Source organism: Myodes glareolus, chromosome 21, assembly GCF_982192425.1.
Source record: "Myodes glareolus chromosome 21, mMyoGla1.1, whole genome shotgun sequence".
NCBI lineage: Eukaryota > Metazoa > Chordata > Mammalia > Rodentia > Cricetidae > Myodes > Myodes glareolus.
In genome coordinates, this window is record NC_142046.1 from 54,174,753 (window position 1) to 54,186,729 (window position 11,977).

Genomic DNA, 11,977 nt, shown 5'->3' on the forward strand with positions numbered 1-11,977 from the left:
ACATGTAGTAACATTGAAGGTGGGATGACAACACTGGATCTGCATGGACATGGAGTCGCAACCATGAGCCTCTATGTGGGTGCTGGGAACCCAACCTGCATCTTCTCGTAGCGCTCTGAACTGTGAGCTACCTCTCTAGCCCCAGAAAGTTAGTATTTATACAAAATATTTAAGTGATTCCCCTAGATTATTAATTTTAAGAAACAGGCCGCAGTAAGAATGGCCAACCCACTCTTTGCGAGAGCCATTTATATTTGAGTCTAATCATCTAAAGTGAGCCGAGTTAACTTTTTTGTGCTTGTGTTTTATTTCTGGTCTTTTATGCTTTGGTCAAGGTTTCCCCCTACACAAGGTCTGCCTTACCTAATAATCCTCCTCTCTTAGGCCAATTCATAGATAATCAGGTCTGTGTTTCTGGCTAGACTGGACACTCAGAACTACTGTCTATGTTCTCACGTGACATGTTAATTTAATATTTTAATTAGACTGTATGGCTAGAACACGCTAGCTTCTGTAAGTTAACATACAAAGTTCAAAACACAAAATTTACTGGCTTATGTGGACAATGCCAAACACATAGTTACCAGATACAATTATTTAAGAAAGTAAACAATAAACTACAGTTTTAAAAGAATTAATTTTTGCTGGCCAGCAGTGGTGCACTCCTTTAAATCTAGCACACAGGAGGCAGAGGCAGGGGGATCTCTGTGAGTTCAAGGCCCGCCTGGTCTACAGAGCGAATTCCAAGATGGCTAGAGCTATTACACAGAGAAACACTATCTTGAAAAAAACCCAAAAAATAAATAAAGGACAGGAAGAAAGAATTGATCTTCAAAGGTAAGCATGGTACCTCAGCCTGTAATCCCAGCACTGAAGCAGAAGGACTACCACGAGTTTGGGGCCAGCCTGGGATACACAAAGCAAAACTATCTCAGTACTGCCACCACCTCAATAATCATGTAGAACATGTGTTCCACCAAGGAGCTATATGATCACCTCTGCACATGTCAGATCAATGTTTATTTTACTAACTCCTTACTTTTAATATGTGGGTTGCTTCTAATCTTTAACTATAAACTAGTGTTTTGCCTACTAAGACACCTCCCTGGCTCTGTTCCTAAGGTTCTTCTTTATACACACTTCCAAATGGCCCTCTAGAAAGGCTGTTTAGCTCAGTGTTTATTTTACCACACTCCAATACTAGATATATAGATATATAGTATTTTTAAAATATAGAAGAAAGAGAACAGGAAGAAAAGTAGTTTTACAGCTGCTTTTTAAAAAGATGGAAATCAAAGTTTTACTACTATTCCTTTTGTTTGTTTGTCAAAGATAGATCCTTTGAGACAGGATCTATCTATCCCTGCCTGTTCTGAACTCTATGTAGACCATGCTAGTCTCCAACACACAGAGAGTCACCTGCCTCCTGAGTTCTGAGACTTAAAACATGATTGACAGAATACAGACAATTCTCCCGCACCAGAGACTAATGGTGTGTGCCACCACACATGTATTATCCTTATTTTTAAAACCAGGAGCTGACTGAACTCATGTGGGTAACGCAGATTGCTTAAGGTTTATGGAGTTAAGGTAGGTTATTTCTACTGTGACCTGTCGTGAGTTGGGCTTTGATTAGTGGTTTGTCTCAATGAAATACTAAGACGGTTCTAATGAATTTAAATGAAAGCTTTCCAGTTTTTTTTTTTTTTTTTTTTTCCGAGAGAGGGTTTCTCTGTAGCTTTGGAGCCTGTCCTGGAACTAGCTCTTATAGACCAGGCTGGTCTCGAACTTGCAGAGATCCACCTGCCTCTGCTACCCGAGTGCTGGGATTAAAGGCATGTACCACCACCGCCTGGCAGCTTTTCAGTTTTTAAATAAAAAGAACCAAGCTATACATATAATCCAAATCAAATTAAATTTTCTTAAGTAGAAAACAATATGCAAAAAATAAATAACTATCAAGTAAAAGCCAACTTACTGGGGGACTTTGAATGTAATTACCCCATAAGCTCACAGAGAGTAGCACCATAGGAGGTGTGGCCTTGCTGAAGTAGGTGTGGTCCTGTTGGAGGAAGTGTGTCACTGTGGGGGCGGGCTTTGAGGTTTCCTATGTTCAAGTTATGCGTAGTTCAGTCCACTTCCTCTGCCCTTCAGATCAGGATGCAGCTCTTTTCCACGCTCAGTTACTCTCCCACACCCAGTCAGCCTACATGCTGTCATGTCCCACCATGATGACAAGAACTAAACATCTGAAACTGTGTTAACACTCAATTAAGTGTTTTCCTTTGTAAGAGTTGCCATGGTGTCTCTTCACAGCAACAGAAACCCTAAGACACTTACCATGTTTAACGTCTTTTATATTTAAAACTCAGTTTTAAGGTTTCATCTCTCAACTAAAGAGAAATGAGGTTTTCGGCCCAGCCTAGTTTTCACGTTCAGAAGATCTAAACTTAAGAACCATGTCTTGGGACTAGAAAGATGGTTCAGTGGTTAAGAGCACTGGTTGCTCTTCCAGAGGAGCCTGGTTTAATTCTCAGCACTCACATGGCAGCTCACAACTGTTTGTAACTCCAGTTCCAGAGGATCTGATGCCCTCTTCTGGACTCTGCAGGCACTGCACGCACATGCTGTACAGATACACATGCAGGCAAAATACCCGTAAACATAAAAGAAATGAATTTTTAGAGATAGAAAAAAAAAAGACCCACTTCTTAGGCTGGGGAGAACAATGTTTCCTGTGCAGGTACGAGGTTCAGCACCCGGATCCTCAGGTGCAGCAGCAGTTATCTATGACCCTAGCTGTGGTGGTCTGAATGAGAAAAGCCCCATAGGCTCATATATTTAAATACTAGGTCCGCAATTGGTATTGTTTGGGAAAGATTACGAGGTGTGGTGTTGTTGGAGTGTCAAGGGGATGGGTTTTGAGGTTTCAAAAGTCTACCCCATTTCTTGTTAGTTTTCTCTCTGACTCCTTTCTCTCTGTCTACTTGCAGACCAGGCTGTAAGCTCTCAGCTACTGCCTTGACACTATGCAGTCCTGCCTGCCTGCTACCATGCTCCTTGCTGTAACGGCCAGACTAATCCTCTGAAATTGTACACCCAAATAAACTTTTTCTTCTATAAGTTCCCTTAGTCATGGAGCCTCTTCACAGCAACAGAAAAGTAACTAAGACACTAGCTCTCCTACAAGACAGAAGTGGAGACAGGAGACCACTAGGAAGCTCATGGGCTAGTGATCCTGGAATAATGCGGCATCTAACAGCAAGGATAACTTGTCTCAAACAAGGGGGAAGGCAAGGACTGGATGACACCAGCTATCCTCTGGCTCCCTCATGTACACCCTGACATGTATTTCCTCTGATATTCACATATTTGCATTCATATACATAAATGTGTACATACACATGAATTATTAACACATGCACACACATACCATTTCTTCTCCTAATTTCAGGCTAGAAACTCAGTAGTTAAGAGTACTTGCTGTCCTTCCAGAGGACCCATTTGGTTTCCAGCATCCATGTCACAACCACCTGTGACTCCAGCTCCAGGTGACCTGATACTCTTTTGATTTCCTTAGCCATCTTCATAGGAGATGAACTATGTACACACATGTAATAAAAATGCTTTAGGAAGGGCAGTGGTGGCTCACACTTTGAATCCCAGCACTCAGGAGGCAGAGGCAGGCGGGTCTCTGGGACACAGTGTGTTCCAGGTCAGCCTGGCCTACACAGTCAGACCCTGACCCCACACAGCTATAATCCTAGCACTCTAGAGGTAGGGACGATGATCAGGAGTTCAAGGTCATCTATGGCTGCACAGCGAGTTTGGAACCAGTTTGGCTTTATGAGACCTTGTTTTAAACAAGCAAAACAAAACAAAAAATGAATTTAAAAAATTCACAGAAACTTGACTAGAAAAGTTAAACTCTATTTTAGTACATTCAAATTTAACACTTATCACCTTTTTGGTGATAAGGCAGAGAGAAAGGAGGGTGCTAGAGACTGAATCCAGGGCCTCACACGCACTTGGCACGCAAGGCGCTCTCCTACTGAGACACCACTAGCTCTATTATCCACTTTGGGAATGCATCTTAGTCCACAAAAGCTGAATTCAAGTGCAGCAAAAGAGTTCAGTTTAAAGAAAAATGTTACTTTATCTTTCCTTGTTTGATAAAATGTTGTCTTTGCTTACCTGAGCCATCAGTAGGAACTGAACTTGCATTGATTCCAGAAAGACCAAACAAGGGACATTCTCGATCTGTGTTCACATGACCCCACTTGTGACATTTAATACACCTTACATTTCGAACCTGAGAAATAAACATTATTTTGATTCTCAAATGTCAAGAGCCTAACATTCAACTCAGCATTTTTATTTAGGTCCTGCCCTCTTTTTTCTTTTTGTCTTCTTTTCTTTCTTTTTTTGAGACAGGACCTCACTATAGCCTTGGTTAGTCTGGAACTTGCTATATAGATCAGGTTGGCCTTGAACTCACAAAGATCCACCTGCTTCTGCTTCCAGAGGGCTAGTATTAAAACATATATCACCATACTTGGCTAAGTTCCTTTGTAAAATAATCGCCAGGGAAAGAGATTCTACAGTTATGGTGGGTAAGTCAATACAAATACTAAGCCCTTCTACTATAAATTTGCCTAAAATCCAAAGCGAATCCTATCTGTGCTGCCTACAATAAAGCAATGTCATCCGAAAAGAAATAGTAAAATATCGAAGAATTATGTCATGGTTTAATTTTAGGTTCCCTAATTTTAACACATTAACCTAACAACCCCACCCCTTTCTATGTAGGGCCTTGCCCTGCCTCCACCGTCCACACACTGACACCCAGGCCTACGCCACCACACCAGCCACTCTTCTCCCGACTGCAGCCAGGCTCTCACAACACACCGTGAGAGCGCTTTTCACCGAGCTCTCCCTAGCCCTGCCTCAAGTTTCACATTTCTAAACCAGGGGTTAGTGAACTTAGTCTGTGAGGTAAAAAGAATATTTTAAGGTTTTATTTGATGTTTGTGTCTGCTGTCGTGACAGGGATGTGCCGGGAGAGCTGCCAGAGACAATGCAGTGATCAGGCAAGTTTTTCACAAGGGTCAGCTCTGGAGTGACAGTTGATGGTTTCTAATTCAGGAACATTTTCTAAATTATTAGAAAACCGTAGTGACCACCACCCTCACTAGAAAACTTGACTCTCTCCTTCCATCGAAGTTGTTTTAAACACTGCAACGCTAATTTCAGCTGGAATCAACTAGAACTCAAGTTGCTACTCCTGTGTAGTGGTTTTAAAGAAAGTGGCCCCGACAGGCTCAGAGGAGTGGTGCTATTTGGAGGTGTGGCCATGCTGCAGCAGGTGGCACTGGAGGAAGTGTGTGCACTGGGGTGGGCACGGAGCTGTTAAGATGCTCATTCTAGCCCAGTGTGGCTCTCTGTCTCCTCCTGATGCCTGGTGATCCAGATGTAGAACTCCCAGTGTCTTCCCCAGCACCAGGTCTGCCCATGCGCCACTGTACTTCCCGCCAGGATGATAATGGGCTAAACCTCTGACCTCTAAGCCAACCCCAATGAAATATTTTTCTTTATAAGAGTTGCCATGGTTATGACATCTCTTCACAGCAATAAAACCCTACCTAAGACATTCTGTGAGGGATTTTCTTGATCAAGTTATGAAATCTGGCCACACCTCCTGGCGACAGCCCACATAAATGGAACTCGAAAGCTTTGCTTTTGTGTGCTTGTTCTTTCTCACTGGCAAGTTCACGTCCCTCTGTCTATCCTGTGGCTGCTTGTATTACATCCTACTGGACTCTAAGAATCTAATGCAGACTGAAGAGCAGCAGCTTCACAGGAATCCTCCAGGACTCCAGAGAACCAGCTTCGTGGACTGAACAGTTACTGGGTTCTCAGCCTTTCTACCGTGAGACAGCCACTGTTGAACTACCTAAACCACATCCTCTAGCTAGCATATATTCATCCTATACCTAAACACATCCTCTAGGCTAGCATATATTCATCCTATACCTGAAACACATCCTCTAGGCTAGCATGTATTCATCCTATACCTGAACCACATCCTCTAGGCTAGCATGTATTCATCCTATACCTGAACCACATCCTCTAGGCTAGCATGTATTCATCCTATACCTGAACCACATCCTCTAGGCTAGCATGTATTCGTCCTATACCTGAACCACATCCTCTAGGCTAGCATGTATTCATCCTATCAGCTCCGTTCCTTTACAGAACTCTAATACAAACTTCTTTTGGAAAATAATTTAAAGCTATATGTACTATATAAAAACTATTCTTAAAGAGCAAAATATGTGTCACTTGCCTGGATACCAAAAGGCTGATCTCTGATGTTCATGTCATCTTTGGCATATCTGTTAAATACAAAAAAAAAAAAATGTTAAGACTATAATATTAAGAACAACTTAATAAATTCAATGGCAGTTAACTTGAAAAAAAATTTATCATTCTTAAAACATTATAAAATGCATTACTACTACCAGCATCAATTTTTAATTGTATACAGCAGTGGTTCTCAACCATCCTAACACTGCAACCCTTTAATACAGTTTCTCATGTTGTAGTGACCCCAACCATAAGACTTTCTTAGTTGCTACTTTATAACTGTAATTTTGCTACTGTTATGAGTCCTAATGTAAACACATGTGTTTTCCATAGTCTTTTGGAGGTTGTGATTTACAGGTTGAGATGTACAGTTTTAAAAAGTGAACAAGTTCATAAGTCCAGGCTAAAATGAGGCATTCTGGTTGTCTGAGGTAAGTCACAGTAGTTACTTGCCCTGGTCAATGAATCAAGGGGCGAGAAGGACAGCAGACAATGAAACACACTTTCTCAGTGTAATAAGCCAGCACTCACTTTTCTCTCGGAGCACCTTTCTGCCATTCAAACTTGTATTCTGTCTCTCCTTCTGTTTCTTCCTTCTACAAGAGGCAGGAGAAATTCTTGAATTTCCCATAAAATCACCATCAACCATAAGTCAGTTCAAACAGAGAAGAGCACTCACCTCTTTGTTTTCTTGATTGCATATTCACAGCACAGGGGGAAGCAGGACAAGTTAGCAGTGCCAGTGGGAAAGTCTACTTATTATTACGCTGTATTATTTAACTGTAACCTGTAAGAATTAACTGGTTTTCTTTTATCATAAAATAAAATTCCAGATCACTGAGGGATAAAATACAACCTTGCACTAGAGTTCAGAATAGGTATGTTAACTTGTAATTTTTAAGTCTTTATGCTTCTCACTGGCAGTGAATAGACTTTCCATTTGAAATTTTATTTAGTGAGGACTACAGATACGTGCACATTATAAAAGAATAAATGTACTTCCACAATATTAAGCATCCCCCTCCCCCAAAGGACATAAGCTACTACATTAGAAAAATATTTTGTTTATATTCTCCTGTGTTGATGACAGCATTTGAGCAAATATCATCAGAGTAACAGCGAAGGAAAAGCTGAAGATAACCTTTAATACTGTCTGCTCTTCCCAACCTTCATACATAACCACATCAAGCTGAACGGAAATGAGACAAGTACCTTTTTTAACTCCTGGTGGGGCCTCATACATGAAATTCAGGCCGTTCTTCACACGCTCATCTCCCATAAGCAATCTAAATGAAATAACAGCCAATGTTAAATAAAAGGATGACGTGATAGCATACCAGCTCTCAAAGAATAATCCTAAAGGAATTTAGATATCTTTATTAGACATAAAACCAAAAAAGTGCTGCCTTATTAGAAATAGAAACTTGTAATTTCTTCCCCCTGTTCTCCCAATAAGAGAGGAAAACAGATGATATGGTCACTCTTACAGAGTTGTCTTAGAAACCTGTGAGATGCCTGCTCAAACAGTCACTTCTGAAATCCTGTGTGCTACCAGGCATTTTGGTGCCACAACCTTTTTTTTTTAAAAAAATAAATTCAGATCTTTTCTTCTAGGTTTTTCCAGGCAGGGTTTCTCTGTGTAGCCCTGGCTGTCTTAGAACTTGCTCTGTAGATCAGTCTGGTCTCAAACTCAGAGATCCGCCTGCTTCTGCCTCTCAAGAGCTGGGATTAAAGGCGCGGGCCACCATCACCAGCTATTTTAATGTTTTGTTTTTTTTTAAAAAATACTTCTTACGGTTTATTTAACTTTATTTTATGTACATTGGTGTGAAGGTGTTAGATCCCCTGCAACTGGATCTTCAGACAGTTGTGAGCTGCCATGTGGGTGCTGGGAATTGAACCCCGGTCCTCTGGAAAAGCAGTCAGTGCTCTTAACCACTGAGCCATCTCTCCAGCCCCTATTTTAATGTTTTTAATTGTGTGTGTGTGTGCAAGCGAGCGAGCAAGAGAGCAAGAGAGAGAGAGGGAGAGAGAGCGCGAGAGAGAAAGAGTGCACATACGTAGAGGCCAGAAGCTGAAGCAGCGTGTTTTTCTCAAACATTCACCTTATGTTTAATTATGGTGTGTGATGTGTATAGAAGCCTGTCTGCATGCACATGAAGGCCAAAGGACAACTCCCTGCAGTTTTCTGCTTCTACCTCTATGTGAGTCTTAGGGATTGCATTCACCTTCATTCATCCGGCCAACCCTCCTCCTTACTTTTTAGACAAGTTCTCTCACTAAACCTGGGGTTCACTGATTGAACTACAATAGCTAACCATAATAAGCCCAGGGATCTTCCTGTTTCTATCTCTGGAGCACTGGGATCACAGGAAAGCTTTTTATGTGGGGGCTTGGAATCCAAACTAGGTCCTCTTACCTTCATGACAAATACTTTACACACTGAGCTAACTTCCCAGTTCGGAGAACCAAATTTTTTAATGAGAATAAAGAAAAAAAATAACAAAATTTTATAATAGGCTAATACACTAAAGCCAGAAATGACTACTCCTCAAAAAAAATCTTAGGTAGTAACTGAAACTTCCTGCTGTAGGTTCTGTGCACAGTGTGCCGCCACTGGTCTTCTTGGGTAAAGGACCACAACAAACAGTATGGCTACGTTGAGTTAAAGTTAAGTCTATAAAACCCAAGTTAAGTATTAGAAAGAGCTAAAGTGTAGTATGAACTGTCTTTGTATTTGGAAAAGGCAATCACAGAGGATATGCTACGCTATTCTATGTCATTCTCCATTTTCCCCTATTGGATTCTATATTCCCTGCCTCCCAAAAGAAAACAAAAACCACAAGGACATATAAATATATATCTTTATTGTGGAACATTATTCTTTAAGTAAAAGGAATGTGTACTAATATATATGGTGGATGACCTTCAAAAACAGGCTAAGTGAAAGAAATCAGGGACCAGTTAACACAGCCCAGTGGCCTAAGTTGCCATCACCCAAGCTTGCTGACCTGAGTTCAATCCTGGGCCCGACACAGTGAGAAGGGGGCACTGCCTCCCACCAAGCAGGCCTCTAACTTCCACATGTGCACCAAGGTCCTCATATGCTCCCGACATATATACACACACATATATATGTATATACATACATATATAATATACATACACACAAATAAATCAATATATTTTTGTTAAAATTAAAAAGTTAACCAATCACAAAAGACCATTTAATCATCTACCCTTTGTGTCCATAATTCTCAAAAATTCATAGGTAGACATAAAATGGTCATGACTTGTGAGAAGCAGAAATGGGCTAATTAGGAAATGGGAAATGATTACTAACGAACACAACATTTTCTTTTCAGGTGATGAATGTTTTGAAATTCGCTATGGTTATGGCTTAGCAACACTAAACAAACTTAAAAACCTCGGTATATTTTAAACAGATCTGTAAATTTTGTCTTAACACCATTTAAAAATGTACTGTAAATCAAGTACATGAAAAGCTGAGCTTCACTAGACATCGAGAAATAACAAACCAAAACTGCACGGGCTACTGCTTCACACTCATGAGAATGGTTACTAATCGTGAGCCGAGATGTAACACAGCTGGTAGAGGGCTGGCCTGGCACACAGAAAGCCCTGGGTTTGATTCCTAACATTGTATACACCAGGTATAGTAGCACAGGCTAGCACTCGGGAATTCAAGGCAGGAGAACCAAGGAGTTTTAGGTCATCCTCAACTTCATAGGAAGGAAGTTCAAGACCAGCTTAGGCTATGGAAAAGTTTGGTGGCTCTTTAAAAGGCTAACCAAAGAATTACTGTAAGATCTAACAATTCTGCTCCTAAGCACATAAACAAAGCAGATGAAAACAGCCTTGAACAGATACCACTATGCCAATGTTAACAGCATGATCCAATTATCCATAAACTGATGAATGTCTCAAGTTTCAAATATAAAAGTTACAAAAATAAATGCTTCTTCAGAGTACAGTCTTTAACCAAAACACCACTACTCAGCTCATTAACCAAATACAAACACAGTGAAAGCAATTAAAAGGCAGGTATTATCCTCAAAGAAGCAAATGGACGCCAGCCGTCACGCACAGGCCAAAGACACCCGGCTTCTCCTCTAAGAGTCCTGGCAGCTCTCATTTCAATGTATTGAAGAGGAACCTTTCTGGTTGCTATCAGTAGTTAACATGCAGGGTTTATTATGTCTGCAAGCTCTGCCTTAGTTAGGACTTGTTCACAGTCTGGATGAGTCAAATGAAACTGTACTTTAGGTGAAGAATAGCTGAAGACGGGAAAGGTGACCATGAGTAACTATGGGAGAGAAGCTGACTCAACACTGATTCTTCTAAAAGCACTAATGAGGTGGTGCTTACCTGTTATCATATGACTCCTGCTCTTTAAGGTACTGTTGCATTAGTTCTTCTTGTTTCTTTTTATCATATGATATTTTCTGCTCTGCCATCCATACCTACAACAGTGAAACAAAATATAATTTAACAACTGGATTAAACAGTCTGCTTCATGTGTACATACATGCATGTATGCATGTGTGTGGTACATGCATGTGAGTATGGAGTCAAGGGTTTAAAACACACTGTCTTCTTCAGTCACTTTCTTACTGAGGCAGGGTCTCTCGTCGAACCCAGAGTTCAACTGCGCTAGTCTACCAACTTGCGTGGAGGATCTTGTCTTCATCCCCTGGGGGCGAGGATCACAAACGGGCCACCATGGCAACCTGGCTTTCATGTAGGTGCTGGGGATCCAAACTCTGCCCTCACACTCATGTATCAAGTGCTTTATCTACTAAGTCATCCTGACAGCCCTGGAAGCTGGCTGTCTTCTATAATCAACCACACCTGGTTAGCCAGGCATGCTGGCTCCCGTCTGCAATCCCAGAACTCAGGAGGCTGAGGTAGGGGTACTAAGTGTTCCAGGTCATTCAGAGCTACACAGGGAGACCCTGTCCAAAAACAAGTCGTCCCCCCCCCTCCGCAACCCACAACCAGAAAAATTACCATGTATGTCAAGCTTCAGATTTTACAGTTAACTAGTCTCAATGGAGCAAGAACTGAGATAAAAGTAAAACGTAGGTCCATTGCTGAAGAGCTTACAACGATTCTTCTACATATCATAAACTATTTCGTGACTATTATAAAGTATTTCATGACTTAAAAGGGAGAACTAAGGGTCAAATGCAGTGGCTTACACCTGCAATTTCAGCATCTGGGAGGCAGAGACAGGAGGATCAGGAATTCAGGGCCATCCTCCCTGGAGAGTAAGTTTGAAGCCAGCCTAGACTACAAGAGACTCCATGAAATGTGTAAAAGACATGGAGAGTACGTACAAAATAAGCAGAACAAGACTTTGGAGGGGTCAAGGAATAAGGCAGAGATGGAAAGACCAAGCAAGTCGGTTTGGGGAGGGAGTGGCTTAAAATTATGTAACAAGTCATTAATCGTAGCACTTGGGAGGCAGAGACAGATGAATCTCTGGAAGCTCGAGGGCAGCCAGGTCTACACAGAAAAACCCTGCCTCGGAAAAAAAAAATTAAGTAACTATATTCGCAGATAAACGGTGTTAGCACTACTTGTATTT

General features: G+C 41.2%; 1 protein-coding gene across 1 annotated transcript in view; it reads right to left on the reverse strand.

Annotated features, from left to right (window-relative positions):
- Cirsr (corepressor of RBPJ and splicing regulator) overlaps positions 1-11,977 on the reverse strand; it is a 32,861-nt gene that overhangs the window by 19,879 nt on the left and 1,005 nt on the right. Inside the window, exons 2-7 of the mRNA XM_048425818.3 lie at positions 10,756-10,850; positions 7,579-7,652; positions 7,046-7,056; positions 6,898-6,962; positions 6,347-6,395; positions 4,195-4,312 (exon numbers count right to left, since the gene is read on the reverse strand). Of these exons, the coding sequence (XP_048281775.3) occupies positions 4,195-4,312; positions 6,347-6,395; positions 6,898-6,962; positions 7,046-7,056; positions 7,579-7,652; positions 10,756-10,850 (412 nt within the window). The remainder of the gene's footprint in view (positions 1-4,194; positions 4,313-6,346; positions 6,396-6,897; positions 6,963-7,045; positions 7,057-7,578; positions 7,653-10,755; positions 10,851-11,977) is intronic.